The sequence below is a fragment of the Lepisma saccharinum genome, chromosome 8 (genome assembly GCF_977018435.1).
Source record: "Lepisma saccharinum chromosome 8, izLepSacc3.1, whole genome shotgun sequence".
NCBI classification, from domain to species: Eukaryota; Metazoa; Arthropoda; class Insecta; order Zygentoma; family Lepismatidae; genus Lepisma; species Lepisma saccharinum.
The window spans coordinates 51720043-51733358 of NC_139236.1; the positions used below are offsets into that span (position 1 = coordinate 51720043).

Genomic DNA, 13316 nt, shown 5'->3' on the forward strand with positions numbered 1-13316 from the left:
TTTTCACACTGGATTACAATGCAAGTCAAGGAAGGAGTTTGGACTGCTCCCTTGAATGGGGAAGGGGAGAGGGTGAATGGAGTTGGTTGAAGCAAAGAAAACATGTTTTTTTTTTTTTGCGATGTATTTTACACAGCCGAACCAGAATGAAAATTACAGCCCCACCTTTTTTTTTGTCTGGTGCCTATAAAGGTTGTGTTGATTCTCCCAAGAGATCTAATCTTACCAGTTAATCTTGTAACAGACAATGCTCCACTAGACACGTATAAAATCCAACATTCATTCTGCCCGATTATCTCCCGACTTTTGCTGGCGCCAGTTTAACTGGTGTTTTCCTTTCCATAGGTCTCGGTGCAAACGGCTTTCTCATGAACTATAATTGTAAGAATTTCCTGGAAAAGCAACGACTGTGCACAATTGAAAGAAAGTAACATTATTTTTTGTGAAAACGTTTTCATGTTCTATTTTCCTTCTCACAACGCGTGTCCTGTGCATAACAGGTTGTATAACTACCAGGATAAATTGTGTTACCATCTCCTATGCATCTTTGTGTCCGTTTGAGCTCCGTTTGAGCTCCGTTTAAGCAGAAAATTGGGGCAAATTCCAATAACGACCCCTTTCCCGGGAACTGTGAAAGGTCGTTGAATCGAGAGTTGACTGTAACACGTTTCCTTTTTTTTTTGTCTTCCCCTCAATGTTTCAATATTGCGTGATTTATTTTCATGACGTGAATGGTTCCAAAGAAAATGGTGATTATATCATTCTTAACATCATGTGCATTTCCTTCCTGCACTGCTCTGTGTGTTCAAGGCATTTATCAGAAGGCAGAACAAGAAAAAAGTTATCTCGTCTTTTTCTAACTCCCGCATTGTGTCTGTTGCTCGTGTTTCCTAATCGTCAAAGCAATACAACGTGAGATGAGATTCAAAATACTGCTGTTTTTCTTCCCTCCAGACTGAAGCCAGGAGACGAAACATTGGCGCGGGTTGCGAGCTGTCCGCTGCTTACAGACACCCCTCTGACCAGTTTGTAAGGGAGGGAGGGGAAGGGGAGACTAACAGGTGGTGGAGCGGCCATTTTATCAGAAGTGTGCTTATTCCTGCCTGGCCAAGTTACAGAAAGAAAAGAAGGAAAGGGGGGTGGGAGAGGAAGGATCACTACTTGGACACTCTCCCATGTTGTCAAGTCAATACTTCAGACATAGGAGCAAAATATCCTATGCAGGGCACTAAAGAATGAGAAACTGGCTCATCTCTTTAGTTGCAGTACGCTATGTTCGTTGAATGTGCGTATTCAGTTTCAAGAGCAACTGCGTAATTTTATACGTCAGAGGGTAGGAGACGGGAGATTGCTTTTCACCTTTATGTTAATTGGTTAAGATGTCTTGAGAAAAAGGCGAAGGTAAAGTTCCCCATGCACTTTGCACCATGCCGTGATGGTTATATAAGTGATGTGGGATATCATGTGATCAGCACAATGCGCCGGCTGTCTTCGCCCCTCAAACTCTTCGATCTCTGCCAATTTAGTGGTGATGTGATCAGCAGAACAAGAAAAAAAGTTATCTCGTCTTTTTTCCATGCTTGGGCAGCCTTTACCCCCCAAGGTTGCACCCAGGTACAAATTTATTTTAGGCTGGGTGAGCTCCAGAGCTGATTTATGTGGTAGTTTAGATCACCCGCATTTTAATCATTTAGATGTGCACTAAATTTGGCTGCTCAGAAAATATTGCCGCACCCCTCGTTTATTCACTCATTTTTTCTGGCCACGTCACTACAACACATGAGTCGCATAATCTGCATAAAATAATCCATTCTCTGCCCAGGCAGAAAAATACATGTGTCCGAACTTCACCCCTTCCCCCAAACAATTGATTTGACAAGAATATTTTTCCATCAGTGAGTAAAATATCGCTCATCTACCCATAGAAAAAAATAATCACGTTAACTTCAGCTTCATTCTGATGACAAATGACATAGCATTCGTTAAAAAAACTTCTGATTAAAAATAATTTACAGTGAAATATAGACTATATCCAATAGTATTTCCTTAGGAATCTAAACGACTTCCCATTAAAGAAGTGCAGTTCTTATTCAGTATCGGATAGCGGAGGTTGGCAAACCCTTCTTATTTTTTTTTTCTATTATAATGCTGCAGACAAGAAGAAACGAAAAGTTTTCACAAACAAGCCCCCTTCTTGCTTTTCTTTTTAGTTCCCGTCAACTAGGAAGGATTCCGTTAATCTGTGTGGGCAAAGAAGCGAATGATGATCGAGTCCTGTTTTTCACTCTGAGTGGGGACAGCAAACTTTCATTGTCCAAATTCTAAGGCAGGCACCATTTAGCGAGAATCGGTTTGGCAACAGTGCACTTTTTGTCTGATCCTGAGGCAGAAGAATCTGCCCATTGTATCTTCTTTACCGGGAATGCAAGAAGTGCCGTTTTCCCTTCCTGTCCGGCAAGGAAGGTGCGACAAATGCAAGCTGTGCCCTGCCTCCTCCCCCTTTTCACCTTTCAACCTTTCACTGAACAATGCCTCTTCGCTCCCTCCTCTCTCATGAAAGCCAAACATCTGGAAGTTCAAGGTCGTATGGTGAATAAAACAGCTTCAAAAAAAAAAAAAAAAAAAAAAAAAAGGAGGGAGAACTCGCGTAGTCAACGGAACAGGTTTCTGCCAAATTTTAAGACATCGTCACGGCTCGGAAAATGTATAAAGCAGGAAACGGGAGTTAGAGCGAACGCAAGATCAAGGTGAACGTCCTATTATTTAACATGGCCTTTTGGCGGGGCCTGACTGGATGAACGTATTAAGCGGGAAAACTTATAATGCGGGAATGTAAAATCGGGATTTCTCTGTACCTGTATAGAATCTATCAACATTTACTCGGCAACCCTTGAATAATAAAGCATACACAGTGAAATAAAAAAGATATATATTGCAATTACAGAAAATCTGCCATTTTCATCTAAGAAAAGGTGTCCCCAAAATTTGCTTACAGTGTGAGCCCTATGAATGCTCTATTCACCAAATCTGAGGGGAAGCACGATACACTCTTCCAGAACATGTAATTATGCTCCCCGATTTTCAGAAAAAAAGCTCAGGCCCATACAAGTTTAAAGCTGGAACCAAAGTAATTTATTGCCTTCTTGCCTTTTTAAAAAGGTTACAGGAGCATCTTCTTTTATCATAATGTCTGGAACCGTGGGTTGTGGTGCCACCTCCCCCCTCTCAAAACACTGATTTCAGAAGGGATGCTAATGGGTGAACTTGCCTGCTTTTTTGTTTTCAGTAAGGCATGTCTGCTCGCCCTATAAAGCTTTCTTAACCAGATTTGAAAATGTAAGTTGTTGCTTGGAAGTCGAGAGATGCTTTTCTATCCATATAAACAATTACAAGTGCCACAAGTCACATTTGCAAAAGTTACAAGAAAGAAATTCATTTTCAAATGCAATATTTACATAAGAAAATGTATTTGCAAAAACAATAAGTGTGTTGTGAACATAGCAGCAAGAAATGGTGGTTGAAAAGTAAAACCCTATTCATATTTTTTCTTGAAAAAATTGAGATTTTCAAAATAAGTTTGTTAAAAAATGGTAACAGTAAATATATTGCATTTTCATTCCAGTATGTCGTACTCTCATATGTATATAAATGAACAAAAGAGAGAGAACTGAAATATCATCTGTAGTTTTAGAGAAATGGCATTTTTAATTGATGCCAAGTTGTGCTGGATTCATTTGAAACTACTTATCCAAAACTACATAATTTGGATGGTTTGTTTAAAACCAGTCATCTTGATAAATTAAGGTGAATTACTTCCATTCTATTTACTGTATATTATTTTTTTTCCACATATAAAAAGGTAGGAGTTTTGTATTGCTTGTGAATAGATGATGTCCTGGAATATCTATGTAAGTAATGTGGAATGTTTCAATTTCAACCATGTTTTTTCTCTAAACATTAATGCAGAGTGTTTAGTCATAGGCAGTAAAACTTTGTAGCCTATAGAAATTATTCTTGCTTATAGCATTGTTCGAATGTAAGGTAGTTGTATTAGGTTTTCAGATATGTTGAGCAAGGTATTGTGAATAAGCAGTCTGCTACCTTTCATTTACACATTCCATTGTTTCATCTTCCAGTAGTTGTACTGTAAATCATGCTGCTTTTAATAACAAGAATTAGACTTGTCGTGAAGTTAATTCAAATATAGTCTATAGTTCCTATGAGGATGGTTCAAGTAAACTGAATTTCACGTAAAAATAACATAAGTTTCTTGGATAAAATAACAGAAAACTTCCATTCTTATACGTAACACATTTTCTTTCTCATATTCACTGTTCATTCCATGTATGAAAATCAGGGGTGCGTTGACACCAACGAATCAGTTTTGATGCAAGGCATTGGTTGAATTTTACCTTTACTAGAGAATGGCTGGTAAGCTGCGTGTATTGTTCTTTAGACAGCTGGACAGTATATTGCCAGCCACCATGTGGCAGCAATTAATACACCATTTCTTCAAAGTTACACATAATATTCCAGGTCTATCTTGTTGTTCATTTGTATACATATGAAGGTATTGCATACTCAGATTATAAAATAATATATCCATTGTAACAATTATTAACAACCGGAGTTGGAAAAAGTCCTGGTTGTCCCTCTTAGTATTATGGAATACATCTTATAAAATGGCCTGCAACTCACCAACCAAAACTTTTTGCTGATATGCTATGCATCGTGCTAAGTTTCAAAAGCATGTACTTGAAAAGTTTCTGTCTGGAAAGGCTAGAATGTGCATAAGGCTCCATCAGATAAAGGTTAAACATCAATACCAACCAGTACTTTTCCAAGGTCTTGTCATCTCACACAGTGGCATGCCCAGGACTTTTGAAATGAGCAGAGGGTTACATATACTGTTTTTCTAAGTAGTCAATCCTCATTTTGCCATCTTTTCTTGCTTTTGACGTTCTTTTTTTAGGAATATGGGACCAAAAGGGAGGGGGGGGGGCTTACGACCCTCACTATCCCCCCTTGGGCATGCCAATGATCTCACAGGGTCTGCATATAGTCTGTATATCCTGGGTAATATGTAAAATCCATATTTTTCATTTATTTTGAGCCATTTTGGGGTGAAAAACAGTGTGAATAAGAGGCAGCTGTTTGAATGTTTTAAAGCAAAACTTCAGTGAATTGACATATATTGATTGATACCGTTTTGAACCAATACCCATTGATTGATACTATTTTGCCCAATACCCATAATGATGGTACGGTTACTGATTCCCACCAATACCAATGTCTGAACATTGTAAAAATTAGAGTTGTTCACTATATTATTAACAACAAAGCATCGATGTTGGTGGAAATTGATAAAGTTTCATAACTTGTTGATAAATTGGTATCAGTTGAATGTGATATTAGGTCAGCCATAATGAAGACTCATCCTTTCCATTCATGTTTCGGCTCAAGCTGTGCGCTCAGTTGTCAACTGAAATGTGGTGTTTTTCTCTTTAGGTTAGTGAATGGGCTACCAGAGCATACTTTCTCTATGGAGGTGAACCTAAAGCAGCTCGTTTTGGACCACAAGGGGGAACTGCACCTTTTTCACCTACAGGCATGTATTTTTACACATTAGTAGTCAAAGGTGTTTTACATGTGCAAGTAACCATTGTCGGTAAATGCAAGAATTTACAGGTATGTCTTAACCTTGTTGACATGCTGCCTCTAATATCTAGCTTTTGAACTATTGCTTCCAATTGCTGATAGGTGATCTCCTTTCTCTACTCGTTTAATAATATCAAATTTCTCACCCAGATCATTATTTATTTTTACTCTGGCTGTAGTATTTTGTGAAGACAAATTTATTAATCTTATCAGTTTATCGGAGATTAAATTTCTTTGAACAATTAAGTTTCTTTTTACCAAGTCAAATGCTTGCATATAATCAATAAATATGTTATGTAGTTCAATATTATGTACATGGCATTTCTCGTGTATTTGATGTAATGTAAATACATTGTCGAGTGTGGATCTATTTGGTCTAAATGTCATTTCATATCACCTGATTTGTTTTCTGGAATTTCAAAGAGCTTATTATAAATTACATTTAGAAGAATAATAATGGATCTATAATTTTTACACTGCAACTTCTTTTTTTAATAAAAAATTACAAATTATATCATTTAACCATTCCTGTGGCATTTCTTCTTTATTCTATATGATTTATAACACCATTAAGCCTTGTTTCCATGATTATGAAAAAATAAATATGCTGACCAAGTCAGTAATTTTATTAAAAACATAAACTAAACGTAATGTTTCAACCTTCTAGCTACCAGTACTTGATACAGAGTCTGAAGAAGACCTTGCTAGAAGGTTGAAACGTTATGTTTAGTTTATGTTTTTAATAAAATAAATTACTGCCTTGGTCAGCATTTTTTTTTTATATATGATTTATGATTTTGTTTACCTTATCAAATGTTAGGCATTTCAGTATCTTCTTCTGGTGTCCCATATAATTAATTCATTGTGTGCCTGTAATGCTCACAATTTAATAAGTCATGAAATACTCTTTCCAACGGAGTAGTGCTTTTTCCTTTTCAAATATTAGTTCTTCAGCTGAATCTTTACTTGCTAAAATTGCATCAATGTAGTTCCCCACATGTGATTTCACAGCCTTAAAAAAATCATGAGGTTTTTTCATACAAATCCTCTTATATCTTTAATTTTATTATTTAAGACCATTCCTTTCTTTCTTTCATGTACCAGAACATGGGACACCCAGGAGTCTTTGGGTATCTTTTTTATGTTGGTATTGTGTATACATTATAGTAATCATATCATTTTCAATAGCATAGTTGCTTACAAATTTTCCATTGTTATTTGATGTTTTGCACAATGCATGTTTGCATGTTACTTTGTTAAATGAATTATTTGTTTTGTACTCGTTGCAGTTCTTCGTAAAATTTTTCTTTAATGTCATCAGAGCATACACATTTATTAGTTACATTACAAAAACTTTCCTTTCACCTGATGTTTTGTATATTCTCTCACTATGTGGTTCAAAACCTAATACATGTTTTAGCATTTCTTTATTTACTAGAAATCCTGTTCCATGTTGTCCTGTTCTTTGTTTACTACTGTAATACACAGATTATTTTTTTGATTGGTCGTGTTGTCCTTTCCACCTTAATTTGTGGATTTCAAATACCTGTAATTTTGTTGCTAGAATTTGGTCAGATATTTCTTCCATTTTTCCAGGTTTAACATAGTCAACATGTTCAATGTTCCTACATAGATTGTGGTCTTGTTTCTTTTCGTATGCACAGGTCGTCTTCCATTATTGATTGATTTGGTTTATTTTACTTCTCTTCTCTGCCACGTTTGGCTAATCCCAAAGATGAGGATGAGTGATGATGATGTGATGAAATTGATGAAGAACACTCATGCCAGACTGGGATTCAAACCATAGACCTCTGGTATCCATGCTGTGCTAACCAGTCCACCAGGCTCGTCTTCCATTATTCCTCCATTCTGTAATTGAGCTCTTGTAGCAAGAAGTAATTTTTATGAGACCAGAGTGCTGGGCTAGTGCTCAACCCCCATTCCTTTGGAAGACCTAGGATTTTCTGTTGGAGGGTTTCTCCCTTAGCTGATATCACCCAGTTTAGGTGCTCGAAACTCACCCTCACCCCTTGTCCATCTGCTGCAGCTATCGCTGCATTGCCCAGGAGTCTTGCAGGTAAAGAACCTCTGTAGACTAGGGATGGCCACAGTATCCTGATAACGGATATTAAGATTTATCTTAAGTTATCCGATATCCATTTCGGATGCAGTAGATGATTTAGATAATTTGAATATCCGGATAGAACACATTTGATGGAGGACTTGTAGAAAATCCGTACAGTGAAATATGAAAATGATAAATAAAAGAATATGTGGGTAGCCCGTAAATGGATAAACTATAAATTCGTTCATGTAGTGCACACATTAAGATTTCCGGACATTTTGGATAATCTGAAAATCTGGATAATCCATATATTCAGATATCAGAATATCCAATATTTGGATATTTGAAATCCAGACAGAAAATTATCTGATATTGAGATAAAATTTTATCTGGATTTGGCAATCCCTACCAAGGATGTGGAGAGTGGTATTTGTTGGTAGTATTGGTAGATGTCATACCAGATGAAAAATGATCGTGTATAATTATTATAATGGTAAATTTTATTTTCCTCTTTAGGTTTTGCACCTGCAGCAATGTCAACACCATATTCCCATACATCCCCAGCTCTTGCTCCTTCCCAGCTATCTGACAGTGGCCCAGTTGTCAATTACTCAGCAAGACACAATGGTTTGTACTTATATGTGGGACGAATGTTACGACCCATATGGAATTTGAGAACAGTTTTGAAGATATCCGTGCCAGCATCAAAAACTCAGTATGTAAGTACGTTTATCCATCTTTCCTTGGAAATGATATATGTGTGTGTGTGTTATAAATAATAATGGTACTGGATTTTCATACTTTTTTCTGTTAACAACAATAACAATAGCTTGATAAAATAATTATAATCCAGCTGCTGTTATCACTATGTAAATGTACTTACGATGTAATTTCTCTTCTTGCTCCTGAAAATGCAGATATCAGCATACAGACATTTTTGCAATTTATTACTATCAATAGAATAAATATTACAGTATTATTTGTAACTTTACAACTTTGTTGCAATATCTACCACAGTAGCATTCATTTTTTAAATATTCAAGTATTCATATTATCAGAACTTGTTAAAAAATTATTCATGATCATCTGTTCAACGTCCATTCAAAATGGAAATCTGTGCATTTTTATTAAATTTTTCCTAAAGTAGTTTATTTACCAGTGGTTGTTAAAATCATAAAATATTCACTTGCCCATTTTAACTTTAGTAGGGATTGCATCGTACAGTCATGGACACTTCTGGCTCGCAACAACCCCATGGACTTCAATGGGATTGTTACATCCAGAAGTCTTCATGACTGTACGATGCAATCCCTACCCAAGACTGTAAAGCATCCACGATATTGCACAAACAAATAACTTTTCTGTGAACTAAACTTTGTAACTGAGGAAGTTGAATATTTGAATTCTAATCATGATTACAGTTATATAATGCAAGGTAAAATTATGCATAATATGTACCAGGAGTCGAAGAGATGACAGTAAATTTGTTAAATTAATGTTGGTTGAAACATATTCCTCATTGCTTTGTCAGTTTATACATTTTTGGAACACCATGAATAATAATACACATTTTTTTTTATTATTTTCTTTTTTTTGTTGTACAGATTACAAGTTCTGTGACAGCAGAAGGGATTAGCTTAATATTAAGTTACCTTCAGTCTTTGAAAGCCTTTTTGGAAAGGAACACACAGCTGACTCTTATTGCATTGAATGCTCAAATGTCAGGATCAGGAGCAAAGTAAGTACATTCCTCAATTTCGTTCATTGTCATTTTGGTCCACTTTATACACAGAAATGCTAACCACTACTAGGCTTACAGTTTAAAGTGGGATTTGAACCACTGTATCTCTTCACCCAGTTCTGAACCTGGAATCCCTTGATTGCACTATCAGTACGCTATCGCCAAAACCCCTTCTAAATAGCAAATTGAGACAGTAAATACAGTATGAAATTACTTGTCTTACTATATTGGCATTTCACTGTGGAATATATCATATTTATATATTTATTTGTTAGTGATAGATAGGGCTAGGAAGTTGATGAAAAATCATCTTTTTCTCTGAACTTTGAAAATAATGCTAAACCTGATATCGGTCCATTCCCCTTCCGTTAGAACCAGAAAACATTGTTTTATTTTGCATTTTTTTAACCTTTTTTGACTTTTATGTCATTTTTCAGTATTTTTTGCCATTTTTGTTGCATTTTCCTTCATTTTTGAGGTTTATTTTTCTTCTCCTCTGTTGTTTCTTGAATTTGAAATGCATTTGCTAGAATAATTTATGTATTTAAATTTCCTGACATGGTCTTTTCAGTAAGTTTGCCGTACGGTCAATGGAAATGCACAACATTATTTTTAACAAAGTTTGGCAATGGATTAAATTTATTTTTCCTCCACCAACAAATAATTTTTCATGTTAAAGGGAATAAGAAACGTGGTAGATAATTAGAGTACGTACGGTTCTAATGCATCGAGTTTCCCAAGTGGATGGTGGCAGAGGCCACCGAAATTAATCGAACATTTACAAGTAAGTTTCACGGAAATCATTTTAGTACTCGCGTATGTATTCTAAAATAATAGAAGCCTACTTTGAGGTTCCTTTGCCTTCTTTCTCTATTATTGCCGTAATCTGTAGTTTTAATGTAAAACTAGTCACAATACAATAAAATATAATCTGATGCACACGAAACACAACAGTGTTTTCAGATGCTGGCTGATTACTGTATCGTGGAAGGTCCACTCTGAAAAGAGTTGAATGGCTTATACAGAAAAACCATGTGATGTATTTTATGTAACCTTGAATTAAAAATAATTAGAACTACTACATTAGCATTTAATTGTTTTTTCCTTTTGCATCAGTAGTGTAAACCATGAAACAACAGGTTTCATTGAATTATATTCTATTATTTATCAGTACAATATAAAAAGAAAAAAATATTTTATAAAATACCTAAAAGTACTTATGTTGGTGAGCATATGATTTCCGTGAAACTACGTTTCGGGATGTAACTACTCCCTTCATCAGGTAGATGGGCTATGCCAATTTCATTATACCATTGGCTGCATCAAACGACATGGATCAAGAGGTATGGTGAAAACGGATAAAAGGTTAAAATGTGATATAAGGCAGCTGAACATGTGTAGGTGCCTTATTCCTACCATTACATTAGAATCATGTTTCGAAACTTGTACTTTCTTTAAACCAATAATACACAATTTTGTCTTTATACTTCTGGTAGTTTGAGATACTGATCGTTAAATGTGCAGCTGCAGTGTTACCAAGACTTTGGTCAAAACATTCAAGAATTACATCATAATCACAGAATCCAGTTTTTCACACAAAATTGGTGCAAAGTAAAATTTCAAGTTTAAATTTTGTTTAATTTTCAGGATAATTAGACTCCATAGAAGTGTTGTCTGACATTTTTGGGGCCTCTGTGTAAAAACAAAATGCCAGAATAGTATCGACTGGTATCAGTAAATAAATTGCAACCAATACTTTCTGATATCGATACAGTGGCATCAGCCATAATTAATACATTATTGGATATCAATACCAGCATTAAAAAAAAACAGCATAGTAACATTGTGGGTTGGGATCAGAATGATTCTGATATCACAATGTTGGTGTATTCATTTATTGTTAAAATTAATTACAATTGTACTGATCCATTTTTTTAATAAATATTCTTTGCTTCTGTGCCATTATGTTGTTGTTTGTATTGTTAATATACTATATAGCATAGTTTCTAAACTAAATGTGTAAATATGTATTCAGGTTTCTTTAAAAAGCCAACAGTACTTTAATTAATAACGTCAATGACATAATCAGTAAATTTTATATCAGTACTTGATACGTATTGGTTAAAGAGTTAACCACTAGCAAAATTTAATACCTGTAGATTCTTACTTTATTCAAATGTTGACAATAGCATATGTGCTTATAGTGTTTCTCAGAGTATGACGACCCCGAGCACACCACGGAACATGGATCAAGAGGCTCAGCTGAGAGAAAAACAATCGTTGGATGCTGTAAAAGTTTTTGTGATGCATGCATGCGAAGTTCTTGGCATGTGGAAGGTCATCTGCGAACATCAGTTTCACATTGTTACTGGAGGATTGGATAAGGTAATGCTTGATGTCAACTGTTGATTTACTCTGATGGCATGCTTCGTGCAAACTTTTGTAACTGTCATTGTCTGCCAAGCCATGTTGAGTGGTTGATTCATGGTCTCGACATCTAAAGGTCCACGTCCACGTGTAAGTTTTGACATGGTCGCAACATTAACTAGTTAGGAGATCACTCTATACAAATAGGAAGTTAAAATGTAGTTTTTCTTCTCATACATGCACATTTTACAAAATTGGTTCATGCATTTCTCTTGTAAAATTTCATACATCACTGGGGATAGCTTATTAGAAAGTCTGTGCTACTTATATGATAAATACATTTGAACCTTGATTTTGCAGGGGAGCAAAGTGAAAATACAAGATTTTTTTTCATTCAAACCCTGAATATTGAATGTGTAATGCAGGAGAATGTAATATTGTTATATTTTAAATAGGGCTGAGCCGATACTCTCACCAATTCCCACTAATACTGATACAGATCCTTTAAAATTGTAATAATTAAAATTTGTTCAAAATATTGATAAATATTAGTGTGAAAGTAACTATTCCTATTATAATCATCAATTTATCAGAGTTTTGCTTCAAAATATTCAAGACTTACTTGAGAATATTAAAATACCTCTTTTTTTAATCACAAGATAGTTTTTCCACACAATGCTGGTGCAAAATTAATGGAAATTTGGAATTTTGCGTAATTTTCAGGATAATTATATGCCGTGAAAGTGCCTTGTGACATTTTTGTGGACCCTGTGAAAGGTCAAAATGCCAGAAACGTATCGGCAGATATCCATAAGTAAAATCCAGTCAATACTTTACGATACTGATAAATCAGCATCTCTATCGGCTCATCCCTAATTTTCAATGTAATCAGAGGGCTCCACTGTATTTAGGTAAGCCAATTGACAATTTTAAACAGCTTTTTAACATTCCATTCACTGGGTGATAATGAGACAATCAAGATTTTACAGTGTGATTGCTCTGAAATTTGTGAGAGAATCAGTTGCTCTCCCAGTTCTTCACTAAGCAAGCAATCCAATTGCAAATACCCATTCATTGAGTACTTACAATCAGCTGTTCTGTTGTTGCTTGCAAATTGATTACATTTTCCCACCAGGTGGGAAAAATTTAGGAAAATAGGCCAGGAGCAACATTGATGAACCTGGTTGTCCCATTATCAATCTTAATCTTTAATTTTAAAGCTAAAATTGCATTATTATTGTTACAGGAGCAACAAAATCAGCTTTTGTCCATGACGTTTAGGGACCTCATGCTTGCAGGACAAGAAATGTGTGCATTGTTAATTAGCAGCATTATAAATAGGTAAGATAATGTAAAGAAAGGTAGATATTCTCATTATACCATCGTAACCGTATTCCATAATTCCATATCTGTTGAGTGGGCAGGTAATGGCCCTCTTCTGGAGTCTGATTATATTCTGATTTATGAATGCTAGTTAGATATCCT

At 35.4% G+C, this 13316-nt stretch overlaps 1 protein-coding gene across 1 annotated transcript in view; it reads left to right on the forward strand.

The window, feature by feature from the left end:
* Window positions 1-13316, forward strand: part of LOC145991776 (nuclear pore complex protein Nup155-like) — a 108626-nt gene that overhangs the window by 56664 nt on the left and 38646 nt on the right. The window contains exons 8-12 of the mRNA XM_083127827.1: window positions 5509-5668; window positions 8240-8442; window positions 9328-9461; window positions 11669-11849; window positions 13078-13172. Coding sequence (XP_082983953.1) covers window positions 5509-5668; window positions 8240-8442; window positions 9328-9461; window positions 11669-11849; window positions 13078-13172 — 773 coding nt within the window. The remainder of the gene's footprint in view (window positions 1-5508; window positions 5669-8239; window positions 8443-9327; window positions 9462-11668; window positions 11850-13077; window positions 13173-13316) is intronic.